A 25,510-nucleotide genomic window follows, 5' to 3' on the forward strand; every position below is an offset into this window, starting at 1 on the left:
AATTTCAAGGCGTGTACAGTTCTCACAAATTGATTTAAAGCATGAATCCACTCCTTAAGAACCAAGACAATGGCCTTTGAAGAGTCCTTATGTCAGTTTCCTGAAAAATTTATATAAATGCATTAATTTCCCATTCAGGAATGATATACCCACTCCTTCCTGTCTTAAGTCCTGTAGTGGAGCTTACTGAAGAACAAGGAAAGCTTAACACCAAGGTAAGGTTTCAGATCTAGCTGAACACAGCTCTAAGTACATTAGGAATTTTAGACAAATTACAACAGACAAAACAGCAGAGATGCGAATAGGGCTTGCTTTTTATTTTTGTGAAATCTCTTATTTCCATTTTATCTCCCACTTGTCCTTCAGAGGGAGAGCAAAGGCTGCAGTCAGCTTAAAAACTGACTTAATAAGGTGCTGGAAGGTGGGGATAGAAGGGTGGCTCCTGGACTCGTTCCGGGTTTGGAGAGTGTAAAGAATTTCCAGTTACTTTTCTTCTTCCATAACATCGTTACCGATGGCTGGGCAGAGGGCATACTGTCGGTAAGTGGAGACCTATCTTTTCTCCAAAGGCCACAGTCAGGGAAGCCTAGGAATCCACATAAGATGTCTTCTAGGAAAAAAGAAGAAGAAAAAAACTAAACAAAACGTTCAATACCTGCTCCATACGAAAAAGAAAGCCACGTGACCCGGAGACATCCCCATGGAGGGACCCCAGAGCAAACGTGGTAGTGCTGGCAGCAGAGAATTGCTATTCACAGTGGCCACCAGGCTAGCCATGAGAAGGGTGGGAGTCCAGATGCCAGAAACCAGAGCCATTCCACTCCGCAGGCCCGCCGCCTCCCTTGCAAGGCGCCGCCTCTTGCAGCCTGGGGCGGGGCTGGGGCGGAGCCAGCCTGGCCGCGCCTGGGAGGAGCACGCGCGGGCGCGGGCACTGGCAGAGCCCTGCGTGAAGGTCCACTGTGCAGTTGCCGTTGTTGCGGCTGCCAACGACTTCCTTTGGGCCAGCCTTCCCCGCTCGGCGAGTCCCGCTAGCTTCTTGGCGTGCGGAACAGAGTCCCGAGGGTCGATTCCCCAGCGCCAGTGTACCAGCGCCTCTCTGGTCTAGAGTTCCCGCTTCGGGCTCTTTGGACCCTCCTGGCGTTCTAGACTGCGTCGGGGAGAGCGGCAGTGGCGCCAGGGCATGGCTTCAGCGGGCAGCGGCATGGAAGAGGTGCGCGTGTCGGTGCTGACCCCGCTCAAGCTGGTCGGGCTCGTGTGCATCTTTCTGGCGCTGTGTCTGGACCTGGGAGCTGTACTGAGCCCAGCCTGGGTCACGGCGGACCACCAGTACTATCTGTCCCTATGGGAGTCCTGCCGGAAGCCCGCCAACCTGGACATCTGGCACTGCGAGTCCACGCTTGGCAGCGGTGAGGTCCCCGCGCCGCGCCCCTGCTGCCCAGGGCTCTTCTGCTGCCTCCACCTCTCTAGTCCACCCCTCCCCTCCCTTCCCCTCCCCTTCCGTACTCCCCTTTCCCTTCTCTCCCCTCCCCTACACTAAGACCCTCGGGCCCCAGGAAGCCCCTGCATGTTCCCCTCATCCGAAGGAGTCCGGGTCGCCAACACTCAGAAGACCTCCCACGCCCTCTCCTATTTCTTTGCCGGTCTCTCCGGCTTTGGAGTAACACGTATGCTATTTTGGGCAATTGTTATCATTGAAGGCGAGAACCATGTGGCTGTGAAAAAAGATGCGACGCCTTCCACACCCCCGTTAAAAAAGAAACAGACAAAACGCCCCAAATTCAAGATGTGTGGGTTCTCCACTCTGTTCCCCTCCTTTCCCAATCCTCTGTCTAAGAGCAATTTGCCTAAGTTTTCCTCTCGGCCCACATTTCTCTCTGTTCTGTTTCACTTTATCTGTTTTTTTTTTTGTTTGTTTTTTTTTTTTTTTTCCGAATGAATTTTCACTTGTTTTTAGCCCTCCCCCCTTCCTTTAAATTTTGGGGAATGATACCAACAGTCTGGAGAGACTGATGAATTTTGTTTCCTTTTTTGGTGATACCGTTGTTGCTTTTGAGTTTCCCTTCTTTCACTCCCACAGTAAGAAACTCCCCTCTCTTTCTGTCCCTTTCTCCATGAGCTAGTTTCAGTTGCCTGAAAAGTTGTGCTTTATTCAGCAAGCGGTGAAAATTGCACGAAGATGGGAAGAGAGGTACAGTAGTCTGTAGACCTTGCAGCTTCTAACTCGAAAGGAACTTTATGGCTTCTTTTCCTTCATGATCCTCCAATTTTGTTGTGCTCCCGCACCCCACCCCCAGCATCCCAGTTACTCTTAGTAGGAATTTGCTAACTTCCAGTTTCTTACTGTAAACTATGCCATCTCGAATTCTGATTCTTCAGCTGCTGGTGTGTGTAGAGATTAAGGAGGGTGTATAAAAGAAAGGCTCTGCTAATGCTTTTCTATGCTGGTGTGCGCGCGCACGCATGCGCGTGTGCACGCGCGCGCGCGCGCGCACACACACACACACACGCTGACCTGAGAAACTCATTAAATTTATTTTTGACAGTTTCATATTTTCTCTGAGATTATTTATAAAGCTTTACTGGAAACGTTTCAAGTTCCAACGAAGTTGAAATAGCACAAAAGCCACCCCCGACTTTCTTTGTCTTTCGTTTTTTTTATAAGAGAGATTAGTTCACTTGGTTAAATTCCTTCCAGAAATTTAATTTTATGTTTACAAAGGCTTTTTCTTTGCAGTTACCTCAGAATTCTTATTGAAAGGTTTCTTTGTTGATTGATTCATAGTAAAGGGGCCTGGCTGGCAGCAGGAGGTCAACACTTAGGTCTTTTAATTCTTTCGGGATTAGTTGTTTACAACTAAAGATGAAATAAATCGGTAAAATGCCTTTCTTTGGTAACCAGGGGATGCAAATAAACTTTGGAAAAAATATCTTTTCTTTTCCACTTTCAATAGAAATGGAAATTTATGTAGGAATGCCAGCTTCAGCAGGTCTCCTTAGCAACGTGAATCTTTTGCCCCCTTCTCTCTGTCTCCTGAAATAATAGCCCTCTGACTGCACAAAGACTTTTCAGATAGGTTGGAGAAACCAGCTTCAGCTCCCATTTGCTCTTCAGGCTGTTATCCTTTTCTCTTGGCCTGGAATGTGGAGAGTGGAGTGAAAGCAGCTCCAGTTTGTTTGCTAATCTTTCCTTAATTGCCTCCATACCCATTGATTTCAGCTACAAAGAAATCTGTAGCTGGACAAGAAAGAGGAAAGAAAGAAAGAAAGAAAGAAAGAAAGAAAGAAAGAAAGAAAGAAAGAAAGAAAGAAAGAAAGAAAGAAAGAAAGAAAGAGAAAAGACTTAAGCTGGACAAAGAAATAAGGAGGCATAAGCTTAATGCAAATATGGTCTCCATAGCACTGTGAAAAGGGAATATCAAAGGCTGGGACACTTTCTGATCCCCCTGCCCCGCCCACCCCCTCCTTTATTCTGTCTTCATGCCTTTCAATTTAGGTTTCTGAAATCCGCTTTAGCTTCATTTTGCTTTAAAAAAAAAACAGTTTTGTGTCCCCTTAAAAATAACAAGATAGGTTACAAGCAGAGATGGTTTTGTTAGAAGTTATGTGGAACAAGTTCTTGACTGTGTTGTAGTAGAAAAGTTGTGAAGAGAAGAGGCTGAAATACAGAAAATTGCTGTTCCCTCTTAGAAAATGTGCTCTTAAAGATGTTACATGGTCTTTAAACTTCTGTGTACCAGGGCTTTGAGACAAAGCGGGACGCTAGGATTGGCCCAGGAATGTTTTTCTTGCCTGTTCCAAAGCCAGGCTGCTTATTCAGTCTATTTACTGTGCCTAGTAGCAGAGAGATAGAAGGAAAATGTCTGACAGAATATGTTAAGGGATCCACTTCATTCTCTCTAGAAATACTTTGGGGAAAACAGCCAAGGATAGTTTTACTGAAAGTCCTTCCCCAGAATCTTCGGGGCTTAATTCAAAGTCTTTGTCTTAATTTGAATTAAAACTGCCTTAAAGAGGCAAAGTTTTATTTCAAGAAAGAAAATTTCAGGAATGTTTTTCTTCTGAGGACAGCATTTCCTACTTAGGTCCAGTTTCTACTGAAACTTTCCCCTAAGTCGTTATTCTAAAATTGCATTCAATTTTGTTACCAAATATGCTTTGTTTGTTGTTTCTAACCAGTTTTATGCTTTTAAGCCAGAGCAGAGCCATGCCTCTTGTGTCCTGGTATATTGAAGGTTGCGTCAGCAGTTCTTGTATGAACCAGTAATCTGGTTGTCACTCAGCCAGAATGCTTTCCTCTGGAGCCTCAATTCGAGATGTGGGGGAGAGTACTGGCATTCATCTTTACTTGTAATTTTTCTAGGAAGACAAAAGAGAAAACTGAGAATTAGTTGTCATTGGCAGTAGGGTTGGGTTGGGAAACTTTGTAATATGCAGTAATCACAAGACTTCAGTCTATAGAATTCTTTTCCCAAGTAGTTTCTGGATAGTCTTTCAATAAATTTTCAGTGTTATTCAAAGTGTTCATAATGTTTGAACCACTGCTTTCTGTTTAGTTTGGCAATCCCCCCCCCCCAAGAATATAGTAGTTAGAGTTTCACAACCATAGCAATTGCAAGAGACTAAAGAACACAGGTTCCCTAAACTCCACATTACAAAGCTTTCTAATTTTAGGATGATTTTATGCTTCTTTTTAAAGCAATTAATTTGTAGCTATTTCCTTTGAAGCAAATGGCTTTTTACTGTCTGAATTTTCACTCAGCAAAAAGAGAGGGCATAAAGGTGGCCTAATAAACATTTTAACTGACAGTAATTTGGAACTGTAACAAGGGTATGTTCGTCTATTTTTTTTTATCAGCCAAACACTTGATTAAATAGTACCCTTTTCAAGGAACATTATTAACATCATTGGTGCACCGCCCTAAGAATAGCTGCATTTGTAATATGAGTCATTGGTAGTTTTGAAATGGCAGGGCACTCTATGCTAAAACAGGTGAATATTATTTTCAGTTGACAGAAGGTTCTTTTAAGAGTGTGTACATATAGCCCTTGTTTTTTACTATAAAATTTTCTTTTAAAAAGAATTTATAAGAAAAGCTATCTTGCTGTAGTTTAAGATAAATAGAACTGCCTGAACACCTGCAGTTCTTAGAAAATCTAACAGTGACATGGATTCTGAGTTCAGATTCATGTCACCTGTGCATATTTTGAGACTACAACTTAATTTGGAAATGGAATTTTATTAGGACCTGGACATCACAATGGGATGTGGTCCAGAAAGGTTTAGGTATCCCTAGAGAAAGCGTAACATGTTTATAGATAGCTAGCTGTGTAGTCACTAGAAGTGTACTCTCTTCCAGCTTCTTTTAAAAGAACACCACCAGGACAAATGCACTAATAGATGAAATGGTGCCAGTACTAGTTAGCACCCAACTTTTTTTTGACTAATAAACCAAAGAAAACCAAGGATGCATTAAACCAAGATCTGAATGATGACTTCTTCCTTTTAATGTCTTCTTGAATTTCAAATTCTCCAAAGGATATCTTAATTTGTGGTCAGATGAAATTCTTCTTTTCCTCATATTCATAGAGATATTAAAACCCCCAGGGATTTCCTTAGTGGAGTCTTTTAGCAGCAAAGGGTGTTGATAAGTGTTAAAAGTAGCGTTTTCAAAAAAGGCAGGCATTCTAAAGGAGAAAAAAACACAACATAACTAACAAAACAAAAACTTTTCAGAAACAAAATAGCTTACCTCTTGACAATAAATACACTTTAGGATTTTGTTTATTCCTGTTTATTCATAAGACAGTTTAGAGAGACCTAAGATACAACCACTATTTTATGATCTACTAATGAAAACGGTTGTAGATATTTCAAATTAAGTCTCCAAAATAAGCTTTTGTATGAACTATGCTAAGTTATACCATAATCTTGTGGTAGGATAAAATACTGTTACAAAGACTACATGAAAATTTAGCTTCCTGCTGACCTGAACTTGTCCACTCACCAATTATTGCAAGTACATAAAATATACTTAACCTTGTGAGATGCATATAATGAAGATTAAATAATGAAGCATTGTTTTCTTTCATATTATATCTTTAGAAAAGCAAACTCAAAGTGAAATTTTTCAGTAGAAGGAAATATTCTTTTTAAGTAGTGAAAGATCTTGCATTGGATAATGAAGTCATTGTTTTCATATCAGATTTAAATATTGTTATGAGTTATTTAACACTTAATAAAGCAGACTGTAGGTCGGAGAACTTTTATCTCAGTAACTAATATATTTTTTAGGACTGTTAAATGCTGGATACCTACCTCTCTTGTTCCCAGTGTCACAATATGAGTATGCAATGTTATTGAGAGTACTATGGCCTTTGATAAGTTTACCAGGCTCTCAGTTTGTGATAGCGATGAACATTTGCTCAATTTATTAATTACAGGAAACTAACAACACCAAAAATTTATGCTATGGAACACTGAAGGTCAGGAATACAGATAGTACGTAATGAGCCTAACGTCACTCCTCCAGATAGTTGTGGTCATAGCTGAGTATGACTTTCGTAGTCAGGGACTGGAATATTGGGACTGTATGATCCTTTTCTAAATGCATTTACTCAAAGATTTGGCACTTCAGTGGGAATGATCAGAAGGTTTTTGTTGGCTGAAACATTTTCCAGAGTATTTGTAGGTAGTCCTTTTAGCACAGTGTCTCAAGATAATTAGAATAGTTACAACTGAATAAGAATTTGAAGAGAGCTATCTTCTCTGTGAACTAGCTAGGACGTCTTACAGCTCTCATATTACATTCTATTGGTTACACTGACATGGCCAGCTCAGATTTAAGGTTGACATGGTCAGCTCAGATGAAGGTTGGATTCCACCTCTCAATGAAGCATCCCATCTAACACAGTCTAGCTGCACATATGTAAAATCTTTATTGCCTCTGAAGAACAAAGAGAACCTCACACCGTAACTTTTGTACTTGATTTTTCTAATCAATATGTAAATAATTCCTAGCTATGATAAATACTCCCTTTAGCAAATACATGGCTTTAATGATTGGTCACTTATAAAAAATTATAAATTATTCTTTGTGGGATGAAATGAGCATAAGAAGATATTTACAAGTATGAGTGGGTAGATAGATAGGCACATAGAGAGTTCACATAACCAAGATTGAAATTCATTATGGTTTAAATATTTCATGTCAAAGGCACTGACAGATAAATCTATCACTCTTTTCAAATTATTAGATCTCTTGAAATTAGAAAAGAATACACTTTTGCTCTTAAATTTATATGGGAATGGGGAAACTAGTAAGTCCCCAATTTTCTGTTCTATTTTAATATTTGCCACACAAACCCTTATTTATAAAATACATGCATATATAAGAATGAAGGATATTTGCAGTTTCTCAAAGAACCAGGAAAACATTTTAAGTTTTCTCTCTCTCTTTTGCTCTCTCTCTCTCTTTAATTGTTGTAAAGTTTAAGGTAATAATTTAAGGAGTTGTTTGAGTATAATGCCACAAACTTTGCTTTGTTTGTTTGAGGTGTTTCTTTTGTTAGAAAAAAAAAAAACGATGTAAAAAAAATAGAAGATGAAATCTCCCAAAATCCCTATTATTTGTATGAAAACAGGCACTGAACCTAAATTTCAGATTTTTACAAGAGATTTTTTTAATGTTATGTTTAAAACTTCTAAACCAATATCCACCAAAGCATTGCCATAGTCTATTATGAATGAAACTTGGAGTCTATTCCTAACACTACCATGTTGCGGAGAGATAGAAGTGACTTCCATTTTGGTAACCTTCTCACAAAGCCGCAGCTGCTTTATTTCATTGACAGTGATTCACTAACAAGAAGTAGATTTGATCTTGATCTAAATTTATACGGTAAGTCTGTGTGCTCGGTCCTGTGCTAGATAGGGAGAATAAAGGAAGGGAAGAAATAAGTGATATGATTTAAGACAACGGAACTGTCTCGAAAAACCCAAAAAAAAAAAAAAAAAAAAACGGAATACGTTTACTGAAAATGAAGCAGTAGTTCTCTTTCCCTAGAGGAGTGAAAGAAGGAAAGAGCTGTCTGAGGGATTAGCACACCTGTGTTATTCTCTCATATTTACTAAGACGTTATTTAATGTGGGTGGCTATTTGAAGATCTTCCTTCTACTCTTTCAGTTTTTTTAGAGAGATGGCCACCATTTCAACTCCCTCTTGTGGGTTTTCAGTTTTCTACTTTTCTCAAATAAACCCAGGCAAAGGAAAAACTTATGACTCCCAACACACAGATCACAGTTCATCTCTCTGCTCTTTCTTGGTCTTTTCTTTCTTGTGCGCAAATGTGGTTAAAACTCCAGAGACAGCCCGCAGCCTCTAGTGTTCTAGAATGCACAGGGCTTCTTTTGCAGGTGGTAACTGATGTTTACCTACAACATGAAGGGTACAGAACCAAGGCCAGGCATGACTAAGGTCAAAGAAAACCTCAGACTCTTGGAGTCTGAAAACTAGGGCCAAGAAATTCCTCGTGGTTATTCTATGTCAGTTGTTATGTGAACGATTGTATACATACATGCCCCCAAAATGTTTGCTCAGCAAATGTCAAATTTCAGTGTATAAAACCCCCAAAAGTTAAAAACAAAACAAAACAACAACAAAAAAAATAAACCCAGGTATTTTAATTACAATTTGGGTTATTTAATTTTTAATTTTTTTATGAACAGAAAATCATCAGTTAATCAAACCCAACACATCTTTGTACAAATAAACATTAGTAGTTATTATTGAGAAGTAACAATGCTTGATAACTACTGGCATTATCAAATGCAAGTGAAAGTTTCCTCATATAGCACAAGAAGACATAGCAGTCATTTGGTATGATGTTGGCTTTCTGTGTAAGTGCTAAAACAAGCTTTAATACCAAGGATCTTTGCTAAGCACTGTATATAACAGTTTTATTTGAGAGGAAACACCATATGTTACAGTACTTAGATTTTAAATTACATTTCCACTGAGTTTTCTAATACACAACTATGTGAAAGAGCCAAGAGATTCCTTTGTTTAAAAAGGGGGAAGGGGTCATTTTTCTAAAACCAGCAAAAAACGGCAAGTGTTTGAACAAAATTGTTGTGATTGAACATCAGTAATTCATGTGCCATGGAGAATTTTTCCTCTAAATATATCACCTTGGTAATATTAATTCCTAATGATAGAAAGGAATTTACAATAATGAGTTAGTTTTCCAAGTTATCAACATGATTAAATAAATTTATCCAGAACTAGTTGCTGTTTGATAAGACTGAGTGAATGTGCTCATATTATTTAGGTAGATCATGGAAAATCTGGAGGAAATTTATAGGGAGTGAGGTAAAAATCACCTTTTTAGGTGATATGAGTTACTTTCACATAAGTTATGGGTTTCATTTTAATTAATAAAATTTCTTCTTGGGGGGATTAAAGATGAAAATACAAGTGGCTGCCAGACAAATTTGATTGTGATCATACAAGCTTGTAAAAATGTATATTTTAATTTCTAATGAGAATTATAGAGAAGGAAGAATAATCCATTAGTACATTAATACACTAATATAAAACATATAATACATTTAGAGAAATACTACTCACCCAAATAATGTAACTTGAATTTTAAAATAAAAACACATTTTTTCCTTTTATTTTATTCTTTTTTAATTAAAATTTCTGCCACCTCCCCGTTTCCCATTTCCCTCTCCCTCCTCCCACATATTGCCCCCTCCCTCCACTCTCCTCCCCCTATCCCCACTCCTCTTCTCCTACCCCCACTCCATTCCCACTCCTTTTTATGGTATCTAATTTTGTGAATGAAGTAACAATTTTGGGTTCAAAGACTTGTGCATAATAGAACAAGTCTCAGCGTAGGTTTGGAGACAAGTTGAAAAGGAAAGCTTTAGACACTGCTGTTTTTAATGCTCTGACTTTGACTCAAAGTAGACAATGTATCCTCATTAAGATTTTCCTTTCCTGTAAATCATTAATGAATTTTGACTATGAATTTCCCTAGGAGAAAACAGTTTTCCAGCTAGGCAATTGTAACATAGGCTATAGAATTTTCATAATGTACTGGCAACTTTAGGCCAGTCTCACATATTACATTGTTAAAAATATGCCAGCACAATTCTATAGAATACTAACATATTTATAGAGAGTGGAGACTGATGCTGGTGAGTAAAAATACCTTGAAAGAGGACTCAAATTTAGTTCCTGACCTGTATGTTAGTATTGAAGTTAGTGCTATAATACAGGGGCTTCCTGGTTTTTTTTTCCTGTTACTGTGGAAGGAAATACTTTGTGCATGTACATTTTTGTTTGTTTACTTTTACTTTTGTTTCTGTTAGGAAAAGTACATAGTCATCTTAGGCTGTGACTTCCCTAAGTTCAGCTCCAACGCTCTAGTACATTCCTTTGTCACTTTTGTTCATGTGCCATAGGCCATTGATTTTCAACAGGACTGGTTTTTATGTTCACTGTTCCACTTCAGTATCACATCATCATTTACAGAATGTTTAAAATAAAACAAAATAATCTCAGATTTTTGTACTGCATCTGACTCAGTACCACGAGGCAATTAAAACAAAGAGTGAAGATTAATATAGAGATAAACTGGTAGTGAAAGCATAACACCCATGACATTTTTGTGTAAAAAAATAAAATGCCCGAAAATTACAAATGTTATATTTTAATATGCCTTACACACATTGAATGTGGGGTAGCACATTTTTGTGGAATATAAACTTTAACTAAAACACCACTAAGGTAGCAATAAATATTTTAATCACTTTTTAGTGTATTACTCAGAAAGTGCTCAGGGTTTTTTTTTTTTATACATTTGTGATGAATCCAATTTTTAGACTGACTGAAAAATAAATGTTATAAACACAAGCCTAGTAATTTAATGAGCTAAGTGTATATATATCTTAATTACTTTTTGAAAAAAAAATCTCCATTTCATAGTGTTGTTTAGTAAGAGGAAAGGGTAATGTTAACTATTTGTCCATGACTTAAAGATCACCTATTAGCCACGCTGCCCTAAGTCTTAAATCATGGATTCTATGTAGAGACACTGAGCAGAAGCCCTGTTCTTAGCTACAAAGGCCTAAACATACCCCTGAAAAGCATACTGAACCTCCTTGATTATATTTCTTATTCCTAAGCACTGTTTTAGTTTGTAAATTGAGTATTAACTGGGTAGTAATGTAAAGTTTAGGTCCTAGACAACCAACCTGAATGAATCTTTCCACGTGGATATACAAAAATTAAATTTAAACTTGGCATTCGTTACTAGGAATATAGTCTTGGTATTCAATTTCAAACCCCAGCTTGTGGTCAGGACAGTGAGAGTCATGGATTGTTTCTAGTCTCTCTTGGAAAATAAAACAGTTTTTCTGTTTGACGAATAATTCTGGTTGCCTATCAAGGGGAAGAAGTGTGACAATATCACAGAAAAACTGTGTTCACTCTCCTTGTTGACTATGAGTATAGAGAGATATTTTTCATTAGCCGTAAAGCCAGCACTAAAAATAAATATAGGACATTTAGTACAAAACCCATACCTGCTTCTGCTCATCTGCTTTTAATGCATTTCCTGCCTTGTAAGATATTCCTTTCTTAATTTCTAGTTCCTTTTAATAACTTATTTTCCCATTTCTACTACTGCATTTTTATGTTGTATATGAAAGAGAATATCAGTGTTTGAGAAAATGCAACTTTATGTGAAATTAGGATTTGCTTTGTTTTTCTTTGCAAATTTAGATGAGTATCACTTGGAATTCCACATTTATCCCATTGACATTATTATGTGATTTCAGTTGTTTGATTAGCCTTTGCCTAGAAAAAAAATTGCTTAATATTTGAGAATGGGATAGAACATTGTCTAGGACAAGGTGAACACCAGCATATCCCTTCCGTTTTTAGATTTAATGTTTTTAATATTGTGTGTATGTGTGCACACACATTTTTGTAGTCAGTATGCTTGTGGAGTCAGTTGTCCTTTTCCACCAGATGTGTTCCAGGCATTGAACTCAGTTCCTCAGGCCTGGTAGTATGTGCCTTTACTTGCTGAGCTATATGATTATCCCAACAAAATCATTTTTGTTAATTATTATTATCAGCATTTGTTCACTTACTTACTGTCTTTGGCTCTGTCCATATTATGTCATAGTTAAACTGGTACAAATATGACAATATGTATTCACTTTTTTTTCAGAAAATTTGCTGAGTTTTTTTTTCAGTTTGTCTTTATAAAATGCAAGTAAATGTATGACTTGGTTATTTGAGGATATTAAAGGTAGGCAATATTGGCTAAGATTATTAATTGTCTTGTTTTAGGTTGAAAGTAAAAATAGAGAAAACTGCTGTTTTATGCTTATTTAGTTGCATGGAATAGCGTATCATGAAAATCAATCTCTTCTAACTTTGTATTGATATTTTTAAGGAGGTGACTAATTAGTTGTACCTTTATTCAAAGAAAACTAAGACTTCTTTTAAAATAATAATTGTTTTTTAAAAGTAGCATTCCAACTAAAATTATTTAAGTGAAGCTGCTTAAATGTTAGATGTTTCACTGATTTATAAATGCACAGATGAATTTTACTCTTTTGTTCTTTTCCTATTAATTGCTTTGGTGTAGTTATACTGATATTTTTTTAACTAAGAAATTTCAAGTTAATGTTTCCAGTGTCAAATAATATACTATGCATAAACTTTTTCAAAGTACTCTAGAGGTTTCCAAGTACAAGCATTGTTTTGTCTTTTTAATTCAAAGCTACATGCTGTTAAGGAATAAAAATGCCATAATATGGCTATCCTTTTAACTTCTAGTTGAAAGCCAGATAACGCTTTTTGTTTGAAGTTATATGGCTTTGTTACAAATAGATGCATTAAAACCGCTTTCTACTTTCTTGTGATGTTTCTTTCATGTTTATATTTTAAGATGTTGTGGATCTGTTTTGTGTATTTGTTTTCTGATTGCTGTGCAGTTTCTAGTTGAAAGCCAGTGAAACATCCAGAAATTATTTGGAGGCAAGGATGTAGAAAAGGGTGTTCAAGTATAAATACAAAAGGAACATCTTAAGGTTTCTCTACCAGTCCTTTATCTTCAGCACAAGAAGCTTTTTAGACAGATAATTTCAGAGGAAATCATCAAACTGTCATAGATTATGGACTTTGAGTAGATTGCATTGCAGTTTAACAATAGATTAAAATTTCTTTGCATTTCTTGTGCATACAGTAAACTGAGGCGCAGAATAATTCTGGAAATTTCCTTCAAATCACCACCACTGTAGTATGCTAATCCTGTAGTATCCCATATGTAATGCTTCCTGACCTATGTGTAGTTTATAATAAATTCCTCTTCCTTTTTTCTTGACTGGAAAATGAAACGTCTTTCTTTCATACCATTGCTACATCCTGACAAGAAATGATAAATTATCATCAATGAGGTTTAGGTTTTACTGAATCCAAGGCGTGCCATGTGGTCATTATAGCTTTACTTGTTCTTGATTGAGAAAAGGGAATGAACAATCATTTAGAGTCTAGCCTAACTCCCTGACATTCCTTACTTTAGAAACCATTTTGGTGATGATTACTAAAGCAGACAGAAATACATGAAATGAAATAAATAATCCACCAACAATACTTCCTGATATAAATTAGATAAAGAATAGTTTTAGTAGTGAGGGAAGGCAAACAAAAATTTGGAGTTTTAATGAGGCTAAGGAAGGCTTTCTAAGATGCAAAGGAAATTAAAAATTGTGTTGTAATATCACACATAATAATGGAATGATCTTCACAGGCTTAAAAGAAAGACACAAAATAGTTCATATCATGAACAGATCAAACTAAATTGGTTATGGTGCTTGATCTCGTCAATAGCCCAAGTAGTAGGATAGTTATTGACTGGAAAAGGCATAAGGGGGTAGTTACTTGCTGATGAAAATATCTAAAATCTATATCTGAGTGATGGTTATATACTTAGCCTTATTTTTCTCTAGTTAAGATTTGTGAACTTTATAGTTCAATAAAAATTTAAATTTTAATATTGAAAATAAGTAGGTCATAGAGAGGGATGCTCCATTTAACATTAGTAGAGCGCCTGTAAGAAGTGTGGCAAAACTCTGCCCTAAAAACTCTGCTGAGCTTAGCAGAGGAACCATTTCTGAATAAGAACATTAATATTAATTTTTGTTTCAAAACATTTCAAACCCCAAAGATGCTTAGCATGCAGTAAAATCACTTCCATTTAGCCGCATCAAAGTGAAGGGTACTGAACAGAGTTCTTTTGATTCTCTACAGCTTTATTTCAATACTTTTGTTTTTACTTTCCAGATTGGCAGATTGCTACTCTGGCTTTACTCCTGGGCGGTGCTGCCATCATTCTCATTGCATTCCTGGTGGGTTTGATTTCTATCTGCGTGGGATCTCGAAGGCGCTTCTACAGACCTGTTGCTGTCATGCTTTTTGCAGCAGGTAAATAGATTCATTACATTCAAACCAGCATTAAAGATTCATGAACCTTTCTACCATTCTCCCTTCTCATGCATCAGTATGTGTTTGCTACTTACAAAAAAATTGAGAGGCATGTTATATTTTAAGGTAAATTGGCTGAAGGATTATCATATTATCAGTTTTCAGCATGTTAAGCATTTCACAGAACAGTGACAACTTCTAAACGTCTTGCTAAAGCGTGAATAAATAAAACGTCTTAGGCTGGATATATAGCTCAGTAGTAGAATGCTTGCTTAGCATGACTTTAAGCTGTAGGACCTAGAGTTTATGTTCAATTCACACCACTGCAAAAATAAAAACCCCAAATCCAAAAAGCCTTCTCCACAGGGCTGCCAGGCTATTGCCTTAGAAATTGTAGCAGATGTATTTATCAAGTCTGCTTTTTTTTTTTTTTGTCTTTTGTTTTTATTTTAAGCATCCATTCTCCCCCTACCCTGACCTCTAGCCTCCTTTGTGATCTTAGGACAATGGCAATATATTAAAATAGTCTCATGAAACAAGGAAAGGGAATTTTCAAAAAGTGTATTTTTAAAAGCATACGTGTTTTGAAAAATATGGAAAAATCATGTCAGTTAATGTGAACCATCAAAGAAGTTAATTATATGAGGGCAGTGGATGTCTATTAATTTGACAGCTATTATTCTGTGAAGTGCATTTTAAATCGAAATATCAAACATGGTAAACAAAAGACCAACAGCTGTGTTTTAAAAAATGTGTTGTGTGTGGGCTTTCTGGACTGTTACAAGCCCAGTTCATTATATGATGTGAGTTTTGATTTTCAGTTATAAGAATATCATTGAATATATTACTCATTTTGACTCTTAACCGAAATATTCTTGTGGTATCTTCAATTTTCCCTGTCAGTCATATCTGATTTGAAGTCTAAAAAATAAGCCCCTGTGACTGTCAATAATGAAGATACTGACAGAACCATCTATGCTGTTAGATGGAGTTTTAAAAGCTGTTTAAAATTGGAATAGATCAAATTTCTCAGGATTTAAGAGGTAGTGTGAGCTAAAACTACAAAACCCAAAGTGTTCTACTGCCCCCTGCTGCTTGTGTTCATTTTATAACAAGACTGATCAGAATGTAGGCGTAAAGTCCAAACCAGGCAGTGGTGGTACAAGCCTTTAATCCCAAACTCAGGTAGGCAGATACCTGAGTTGAGGCCAGTCTGGTCTATAGAGCGAGGTCCAGTACAGCCAGAGCTACACAGAGAAACCTTGTCTTAAACAGACCAAAAAGAAACAGAGAGAGAAAGAGAGAGGAGAGAGGAGAGAAAAAAGAAAATTCAAAGCTGAACAGAAATCTAGAAATATGTTTAATTTACTTAAATGACATACCCAAGATCAAGTAATGACTGCATACCTGGGACTAGAAAAAAAAATGAATCTTAAACAAGTGGTTCATTGATTCATGACTTCCTCGCGCATCCATTTAGCTATTTCTGGGATGTCTTTCATGGGCTAAACATTGTATTAAAGATGGCTGTAAAACTAGTCAAAGTATTTTCACAAAACATTTTAGCAGGGCTGGAGAGATGGCTCAGTGGTTAAGAGCACTGCCTGCTCTTCCAAAGGTCCTGAGTTCAATTCCCGGCAACCACATGGTGGCTCACAACCATCTGTAATGAGGTCTGGTGCCCTCTTCTGGCCTGCAGACATACACACAGACAGAATATTGTATACATAATAAATAAATAACTATTTAAAAAAAACATTTTAGCAGACTACAAAGCATTACTAGAGAATATATTTGGAAATGTTTATAATACCACAGTATTATTATGTTATTGCTGCCATGTCTAATGAAAGCCTAAATTTGGAATGTTACAGTACCAATAAAAAACAACTTTGATATACATATTTTCTAACTTATTTCTTGGTTCATTGGTTTATCATTTTTTTTTATTTTCTCTGTTTTAGAATGAAAAAAAAATGTAGATGCTTTAACCGAAGTGTGTCTTTGAAGCTAAGATTTAAGAACATAACAATGAATAATTAGTTGAATTCTTTTTGATAAGCTGTACCCCCATGACATGAGAAGTTTTAAAACTAGAATTCTTACAAGCCACTTTGAGAATAGTAGACATTTCTTATAATAGGATGGCATAGAGATATTCCATTTAGTCTTTGATTCACTGCACGATGGCAAGTGAACTGTAAAGAAGTCCCTTGTTGGCACCATCTAGATGTTTGTTGAAAACAACTCAGAGTTTCCTTTTTCTGCTTAAAAACATATTTTTCTAAATATAAATACATTGGTAAAAATAAGTACCAATATATAAAACATATATTGGTAATAGGTTTGGCCAGAATAAAGTTTTTAATTTGGCTTTAACTCTCACATAGTAATGAATGATAAAAAAAAAATGAAAGGAAACCGTATAGCAAGATACATATAGTTTTACTCCATGCACTGAGGCCTAGAATGAACATTATACTTTAAATTTTAATATGTACATGTCCCTAGATTTAATTATGCTCTTTTCCTTTCGGCATTGATTATGGAAACTTGCTTTGAAATAACCATTAGTTTAATGTTGACTTTTCATACAAACAAGACTAAACATGTTGTTTATTTGTAAAATACCACAGAAATGAATTATATCATTACATTCAGTTGATTTTTGTAAAGAGTGTTCATTGCCCATAGTAATCAATTATTAACCTGGATTTAATTTTGAAAAACTTAGAAAATCTGTATAATTTAAACCAAATGTATTGAAGCAGATGGCTTCCCTAAGTTGCAGTTTATTTCATTGACTTTATAAATGCAAATCTTTATCTGATAGCATTTCTTTTTTTGTTTGTTTTGGTATTTGTGAAATAATAACAATTTTTCTTAACAAAATGGTTTCCTATTCAAATATCAACAAGCCTTTTGTTACCAAGTAATGTCAGTGTCTGTTCATATAGAGAATGAGTTCTCTCAAAAGAAACTTTCTTTTTTCTTTTGCTGAGATTGGCAGTACCTGCATTCAAAACACATATACCACTTAAACTTATAAAAAACCGGACTCTCTGAATATGGTGGACAATGAGGGCTGCTGAGAAGCCAAGGACATGATCCTACTTCATGTTCTGGCTTTGTGGGAGCCTAGCCTGTTTGGATGCTCACCTTCCTAGACCTGGATGGAGGAAGGAGGACCTTGGATTTCCCACAGGGGCAGGGAACCCTGACTGCTTTTAGGACTAGAAAGGAAGGGGGAGGGGAGTGGGGTGTGGGGAGTAGGGGGAGGGGGAGAGAAAAGGGGGGCGGTGAGGAGGCAGAAATTTTTAATTAAAAAAAAATTCTATTCTATTCCTGGAACTCATAGATACTCAAGAAATCATCTTTAAATGACTGGCAAAAAATATCTGATTTTCCAGCTACTGTATTGGAGAGCCAGGGTTTCAATTGAGAGCATCATTCTGACTTAAAAGACTAAGGTTTTCAACTCATCTTACAAGTTAGCTATTACACCCAAAATAGGAGAGCAGAATAAGCCCTGATTTTGAATTTATTTATCACCTGTATTACAGGTGGTTCTATTCTGTGAATGCAGTTTCAGGAATAATACTTAAGGCAAGTCAGAAGTTTGAAATGTCATAAAGACCTCAAACTACTTGTACTACATGACATACATGAATTTTTTTTTATTTGACAAACACCTGTTTAAAGCTGGAAGCCAGATACTATGTTTCATGTCTGTAATCCCAGCACTTTGGAGGCAAAGGTATGTGGATCAGAAGTTCAAGATCATTCTCTCCTGAGGAGACAGTCAAGACAGATTTGGCCTCCATAGAGTCCTAGACCAACTAATGCTTGCTACATAGAGAGACCTTATCTCAAATCTAAGCAACAAGATAACACAAAAGTAAAATACACAAAGAAATTAGTAGCTTTAAGTCCCTCTTGTATTTCTGCCACAAAATTTTATATTGATAATTTTTAAAGGAATTAAATTCCAGATATTCTTCAAATTCGAAATGTTTCACAACTTTCCAAGTACAGTATCTGCTGAAGGGCACAGAATACCACAATGTCCCATATATTTATATTATAGTCCATTGATTGGTAGTAAGGTATAGCATGATGTCATTATCTTATGCTGCAAACTTTGTCTCCGCCTTTCAGATATTTTTGTGAAGCAAGGAGGCATTTTTTTACTATGTTATTGTAATAAATGGAGAACAACCTTTATTTGCCATTGTAGGTTTATATTTTTTCACAAATTTCTATTGTATTTAATTTTATCGGTGGTTTCAGAAATAATAACACAATTTAGAAGGATAATTTTTCTTCTTGCTACAACACAAAAGAAGTCTAAGCAAGCTTGCTCAAGAGAGTTTGCCAAAGGACTCTTAATGGAGTCATATTCGAACTTGCCCTCTAACAGGAAATTATGTCATTACATTATACCCTGGAGGTTTAGAATTTGATGAATGAAACACATTGAAATGAACCTTTAAAGCATCCTAGGTTAACACCTTATTCTAGGAACTGGCTGATTTTTTTTTTTGATTAATTCAAGTTGATTATTATTTCTCTACTCAAACTTCATTAGCAGCTGACTGTCACTTCGAAGGCAATCCAAAACTTTAACTGTGGTCTTCCAGATTGAGACCTAACCAGGAACTGATGCATGACAATTTTGTATTGGATTTTGTTTGTTTATTTGGTTTGATTTTTACCCTCTTTGCTGAACCAAGATCACAGCATTGGCATCTTCTTTATTCTATAGGCACATTTCTCATCAGAAATTTAACACTGCCTGTTCCTTGGTCAGTTTTCTTCCTGCTATGTTGACCTGTACCTCCATTCAGTGTTCACATCTATGCTCTTATCACCTTCCCAGAAGAATCTGATTCCTTTGTGACTCTAAAAATGAGCTAGCATCTCTTTTTTGGACCTTCTTGGATCTTAGTAATACTTGCTATTATATTCAAGGTATATTGATTGGTTTATTGGTGACTTGGTGGTTTTTGTGGCATAACATTGCTGTCTAGCCCAGTCTGGACTCTAGTAAATGATTCTCTTGCCTCAGTCTCTCCAGTGCTGGCTGCAATCATAGTCATGCCACATTTTTATTTAGTATGCATTTACTGATGGACTGCCTATACATGAGAACAGCAGCTTTGTTTCTGTTGTTAGCAATAATGCCTTAAACTGTATGACTGAGATACATTTAAACATTTATTGAATGGATTAATTTATGAGATAAATTGATTAATTTTTGTAATTTATTTTCTATTTTAATCATATCCTGTATATTTCAGTCATGATTTAGTGATGAGAATATAGAAATCTAGGAGGATAAGCCTTTAAAAGGGGGAGAAATCCTTGCTCAGTAACTAATATTTGCTCTTGTGCATGGGTGGCAGTCATTCTTTCATTAGTTTTACGACATTTACAAGAGATTTCCTTTTCTTGCACTAATGCAAAGAGCCAACCATTTTTTTTTTAAATTGCTATTGTACCGTGGTTAGAAATACATGAAGTAAGGTTATATAATTCTGCTATTGGCAGAGGTTTAACTATTATCTAAAACTTTAAACCAGAAAGAAAGTGTAGTTTCTGTCTTCAGTGTCAAGAGAATCTCCTTTTCATCTACTCTCAGTAGTAAGGTGGAAGAATAGCAAGCAGATGCAAGCCCAGATTAGCATTGAGCTACAAGGTTACCACATTTGCAATTCTATATGAATTCAAATAGTCTTTTCTATTCTGGTCATTATTAAAGAAACTTAGGATTTTGAGGAACCATATGATTCTTCATCAGTTTTATGCCAAAGCTAGATGATTGCCATGTAGACTTGCAAGGAGAGTTGATCATATTGGTAATGTGACGCTTTCTGGATGCTGAGAATAAGTGAGGGTAGATTTCCAAGTCTGAAATCCTTTTGTTCTTTTTAAGTTTAAGAAAATATCAAAACTATCTAGGCAGTGGTGGCACATGTCATTAATCCCAGCACCCTGGTGGCAGAGGCAGGCAAATCTCTGTGAGTTTGAGGCCAGCCTTGTCTACAAGAGCTAGTTCCAGGACAGGCTCCAAAGCTTCTGCAAAACTCTGTCTCAAAAACCAAAAACCAAAAAAAAAAAAAAAAATCAAAACTATATACATATTATATATATATATATATATATATATATATATATATATACATATACCTATCATGCAACCAAAACAAAGTTTGTTGTGTTTAACTGTTTATATTTTTGTTGCTAAAATTCTGGGAATTAGAGTATTTTTAATAGGACCTAAAGAGTAATCACTTAAAAAAATTTGTTTCATATGTCAGGACTATATTTTTTTCAAGTGTCCAGAAAAAAAATACATTGAACATTAGAATATTGTGTTTTTTTGTAACTATAGCTCTGCCATTATGATGTGGCCAGTGTATAACTGAATGAGCATGACTGTTTGAGTTATTTTTAAGCCCCTTTTATGTATATCTCTACCTAGATTTTTAAGGAAAAGTCACCTTTCTTGAGTGTTAAAACATTCAAGGTAGGCGAATATGGCAAATTTAGCCCCATACATTCTAATTAAATTAATTTAAATTAAATAGAAATTGTGTAGTAGTTATTCCAAAAGGAAGTTATAAATTTTAAATGGGTGACTTTATCTCCTGTTTAATCCAGTGTAGTGACTTTCATATAATAATACCCGTAGGATATATGCCACTTTAATTTTAGGTAGTTAAAATAAGCCTTCCCCTTCCTTCCCTTCCTGTTTAATTGTTTTGTTTTATTTTAATAAACATGACTCATCACAATTCTCCTTCATTCCTGAGTTAGAACCAAGAGCTATCTAAAAACTAATATCTAAGTTTTTCTTCTGTTATAGTAGTCTTCTTGGCCTAGCTTTTTCTGGATCATTATTCCTTTTTCCTTCACTGACTTAATTTTTTTTAAATCCAATGGGAAATATATATGAAAATATGTGTAAGATCTAGTATAAGGGGTATAATTAGTTACAGCTTCCTGACAAAGATGACTTTTCAGTCTCTTTTAAAGATGAGAAGTGTAGACTTGGTGAGAAGGAAAGGTTGAAAATAGTTTCTAATTAGATAAATAGAAGCAAAAACATCACAATGATTCTTCCTGGAACATTGGGATGGATGAATCAGATGGTTATGAACAAAGGTATAGTTAAAATTTCTGTTGCAAGGAATAATCACTAAAAAATGTTGATTTCTTCAGTTCCTTAACCATAAAAAAATAGTGAGGGTTTAAGTGTGCGTTGATGCCACTGTTGCTAGCTCTTTATGGATTTTGTATGAAGCAGTTTAGTATAAATAGTGACGCTGACTGTCCTTAGTGATAATTGTACATGTGTTTGCAAAGCAAGTATCAGTACTTTGTATATTCATGAATTATTATGTTTTACTAATTTCATTAATTGCTAATAACAATTCGCCAGTTATTAACAGGACAATTATTACAGTATTGTCAGAGTAGCTAAGCAAGAAAATTAAGTAAATAAATATAAAAGAATAAAAGAAAATGCTGTTGATATTTTAAAAGATGACATTTACAATTATTAATGCTTAAATTTTTGGTCTTTATACTTATTTTATTAAAAATTAGCTCATGAATTTATATTTATATGCCTATGCTGCTTTATTTGCTTTAAATAACTTCATAATTTTGTTTGATTTTTCTTTTTTCAGTTGTTCTGCAGGTCTGCAGCCTGGTTCTTTACCCAATCAAGTTTATTGAGACTGTGAGCTTGAAAATTTACCACGAGTTCAACTGGGGCTATGGCCTGGCCTGGGGGGCAACTATATTTTCATTTGGGGGTGCCATCCTTTATTGTCTGAACCCTAAAAACTATGAAGACTACTACTAAAACCAAGTCTCAGCACACACACACACACACACACACAGACACACACACACCACAAAGAGAGAAACTGACCAACAAAAACGATTTATGTCATCATCTTTTTTAACACTATTTTCTAAAACACTCATGGAGCATTAAGCAGTTTGCACAGTTGATTTAATATCCTTTCCCTTTTGACTGTCAACATCATAACCAGCTTTTATATCCATTTTAGAGAATTGCACAAATTAAGAGAGCTGATTAGATGTAGGCACATGCTGCAAACTACCAATATGCTCATGCCATGTTTCTTGACAAGTGAAGGGTTTGTATGACAGCAACCATTGTGAGAAGCTAGTTGGAATGAAAATTGCCATAGTCTCTTATTGCCTGCAGGGGAGCATCTGGCATAAGCAACATTTAAAAGTTGCTTTGTTCTGACAAATAGTCTACTGTTGGAGCCCCTATCACCTGTTTATAACACACAGTGACTACATTGGTTATTGGTTACTTGCTTGAGTGAGATTTTAAAAGCAAAACTGTTTTGAGCATCATATGATAGTCATAGATATAACTAGATAATTCTATGCTTAAGCATGTTCTTCTTAATGGCAAGTTATAGTTACACAATAAGGAAGCCAAGGTTTGGAGACATGCATTTTTAATTATGCAGACAGGAAATTGTGCCTCAGCCTCCTCTAAAATGAGGCAAAATGAGAGTATTTGCTTTCCCCTGAGGCAATCAGAAAGAAATGTACATGAGTTGCTTTTGTACCCTTTAAATTATTCACCAAAATTTGCAGCAAACAATTGTGCATATGTAACAAGCTTATTTTTCTAGACTGTGCGCCATTAGTATAAATGTTAATAAGCTGTTCATTAATCCTCCACATACATACCTATCATGCACATAATCAATACTTGCTCTAGTGAAGTCATTTGAACACTAACTTTGTGTGCATTAAGAAGCTTAGATCAACATTCAAAAGTTCATATACCTTAACGCTTTGCTCTATGTTCTCTACTGAATCACTGGAAAGTGTTAATATAATTGCCTAAGAAGCAAAATTGAAATGCTGTTAATCTGAAATTTAATGATTCTTTCATAAGCACTGCAGTTCAAAAGAAAGTAGGAATTAGGATGATCACTTTGTGTAAAATTCATTAAAATACAAGGCTGCTATTTTTGCAAGTATTTTAAATGTCTTCATTTTAAAGAAAGCAATAGTGATAGAGTTATATAAATGTCTAAGTGTCTCAGTAGACGAGTTGAATTTATTTGGTTGTCACCTGGTCTTCTGAAGTTAACTGATGAGCTAACTGATTTGTGCACACAAGTATGATGAATTTATGTTAGGGAAATCATTCACTGACTGTTCTAAGGGAAGAAAATATCAACAATAGGGGAAAGTTTGCAATTAATTTCCTACTGCAAACTTTGTTCATTTTGTTTATTATACACATCTGGATAGCTTAAGTATAAACCTATTTTTATATAAAATATACAATTCTGATATTAAAGTTATAAATGATTATTTTTGTTAATGAAGACACCAAAACAAGTATGCTCTCATGTGACCCTCTTGAAGAAAGAAACATTGGGGAAAAAAAGTTTAAAATGTACCTATTTGCTAAAATATAATCCAATCAGAGCATGACCATGTCAATAGTATTTAATAATTTGTTTTACCTCACAGAGCAGACTTCCACTTTCAGCTTAAGAATGGTTGCCAAAAACATTAGCCTTTCCCTGCCCCCAAAGGATTTTACTGAAATGCCAAAACCAATTGTGAATTTTCTTTGGAATCACAAAGTAAATATGAATACATTACTCATTCTTGTTTTAGTAGTGATAAACAAAAGTTATTAAATTTATCTTACAGGTAAAACTTTATGAAAGTATATAATTTTATCAAGAATTATAGGGAACTGAATGGAAAATCTCCAGAAGAGTATTAGTATTGTAGAATATTTTGAGGTAGCTTTCTTAAAATCATAAAATCTGGTGTGGACTCTCTTATAAAGTTCTTTGCATCTTGTCAGAACAGAATGAGGAATGTGATATTTGGATAGGGATTTCAGTTACTGCTCACAGTCTTTTGTGAGATGATCTCCTTATTCTTGAATTATGGAAGATTAGTACTGTGGTCCTGGCATCAATGAGGCTTGTTGGAGGCTACAGTGTGCAGGTGGACCAGTATCATATCTAGAGTGTCATTCTCTGTCCACATGACAATCCAAAAGGTGACAGACTATGTTACAGGTTGAAGCACACATATTTGTAGTCTGTTGAGAAGTAGATTCCTTCTGTAATTGTAATGAACCCTATATCTTATTTTTACCACCACTAATATTTGGAACTTTTACATTGCTAACAAAACTTAGCAGAAAATTGTTGTTCCTCATCCAAAGCAGTATTGTGTCTATCAGAATAAATACAAGTGTCTATTTAAGCTATACTAGCCTCATGTCTTTGTAGCTTTAGGTTTGTTTGGTATTTTCTTAAGCAGAATTGTTAATCATGAACCCATGGTTTATCTTAGAGAGATAATATACATAGAGAGATATCATAAAAGTACTCAGCAGGGCTAGTTATTCAGATTTCTTGCACAAGTATTTAGCTTTTTGTAAGGTAAACATGTAAATTTTAAAGACAAATATAGAGAGACTTATGTGTTTGAAATATAAATGTTATATATGGATTAGCATGTACCTGTATATTATTAAACATGAAGTGAACTGACTGGTAAGTGATTGTCTAATTGTATGGCTAGCAATGTAATTTATTCAGACTGTATTTTTGTACAGAGCAGCGCACACTAACCTATGCCTCTGTGTCCTCCTTAATGCCTAAAACTGTGCCTAGAAATTTCATCTGTCTTAAAGGAAATAAAATGTATTCCATACTGTTTCTGCTATTAGTTTCTCTCTTACTATTCTGTATTTATTTTTTTTAAATATCTGACATGATTACTACATAAATATGAATTTATGTTATTCTGGTTCTTTTTTTTTCTTAACAGTCATCTTGTGAAACCGTTATTTCATTCCAGTGATTCTTGTGTGTGCAGTACCATGATCAGTTCTTCATTTCATGATTTTTGTAGTTGACCTGAAACTATCTATGTGAAAGAAATAAAAATAAAAGTGGTTTCAC

At 35.5% G+C, this 25,510-nt stretch overlaps 1 protein-coding gene across 1 annotated transcript; it reads left to right on the forward strand.

The window, feature by feature from the left end:
- Nucleotides 1–914: 914 nt before the first annotated feature.
- On the forward strand, nt 915–25,510 carry Tmem47 (transmembrane protein 47). The gene is made up of 3 exons (XM_057760441.1): nt 915–1,406; nt 14,364–14,504; nt 22,199–25,510. Exons 1-3 carry the CDS (start codon nt 1,181–1,183, stop codon nt 22,375–22,377), a joined length of 546 nt encoding a protein of 181 aa, XP_057616424.1. The 5' UTR covers nt 915–1,180; the 3' UTR covers nt 22,378–25,510.

Source organism: Chionomys nivalis, chromosome X (assembly GCF_950005125.1).
Source record: "Chionomys nivalis chromosome X, mChiNiv1.1, whole genome shotgun sequence".
NCBI lineage: Eukaryota > Metazoa > Chordata > Mammalia > Rodentia > Cricetidae > Chionomys > Chionomys nivalis.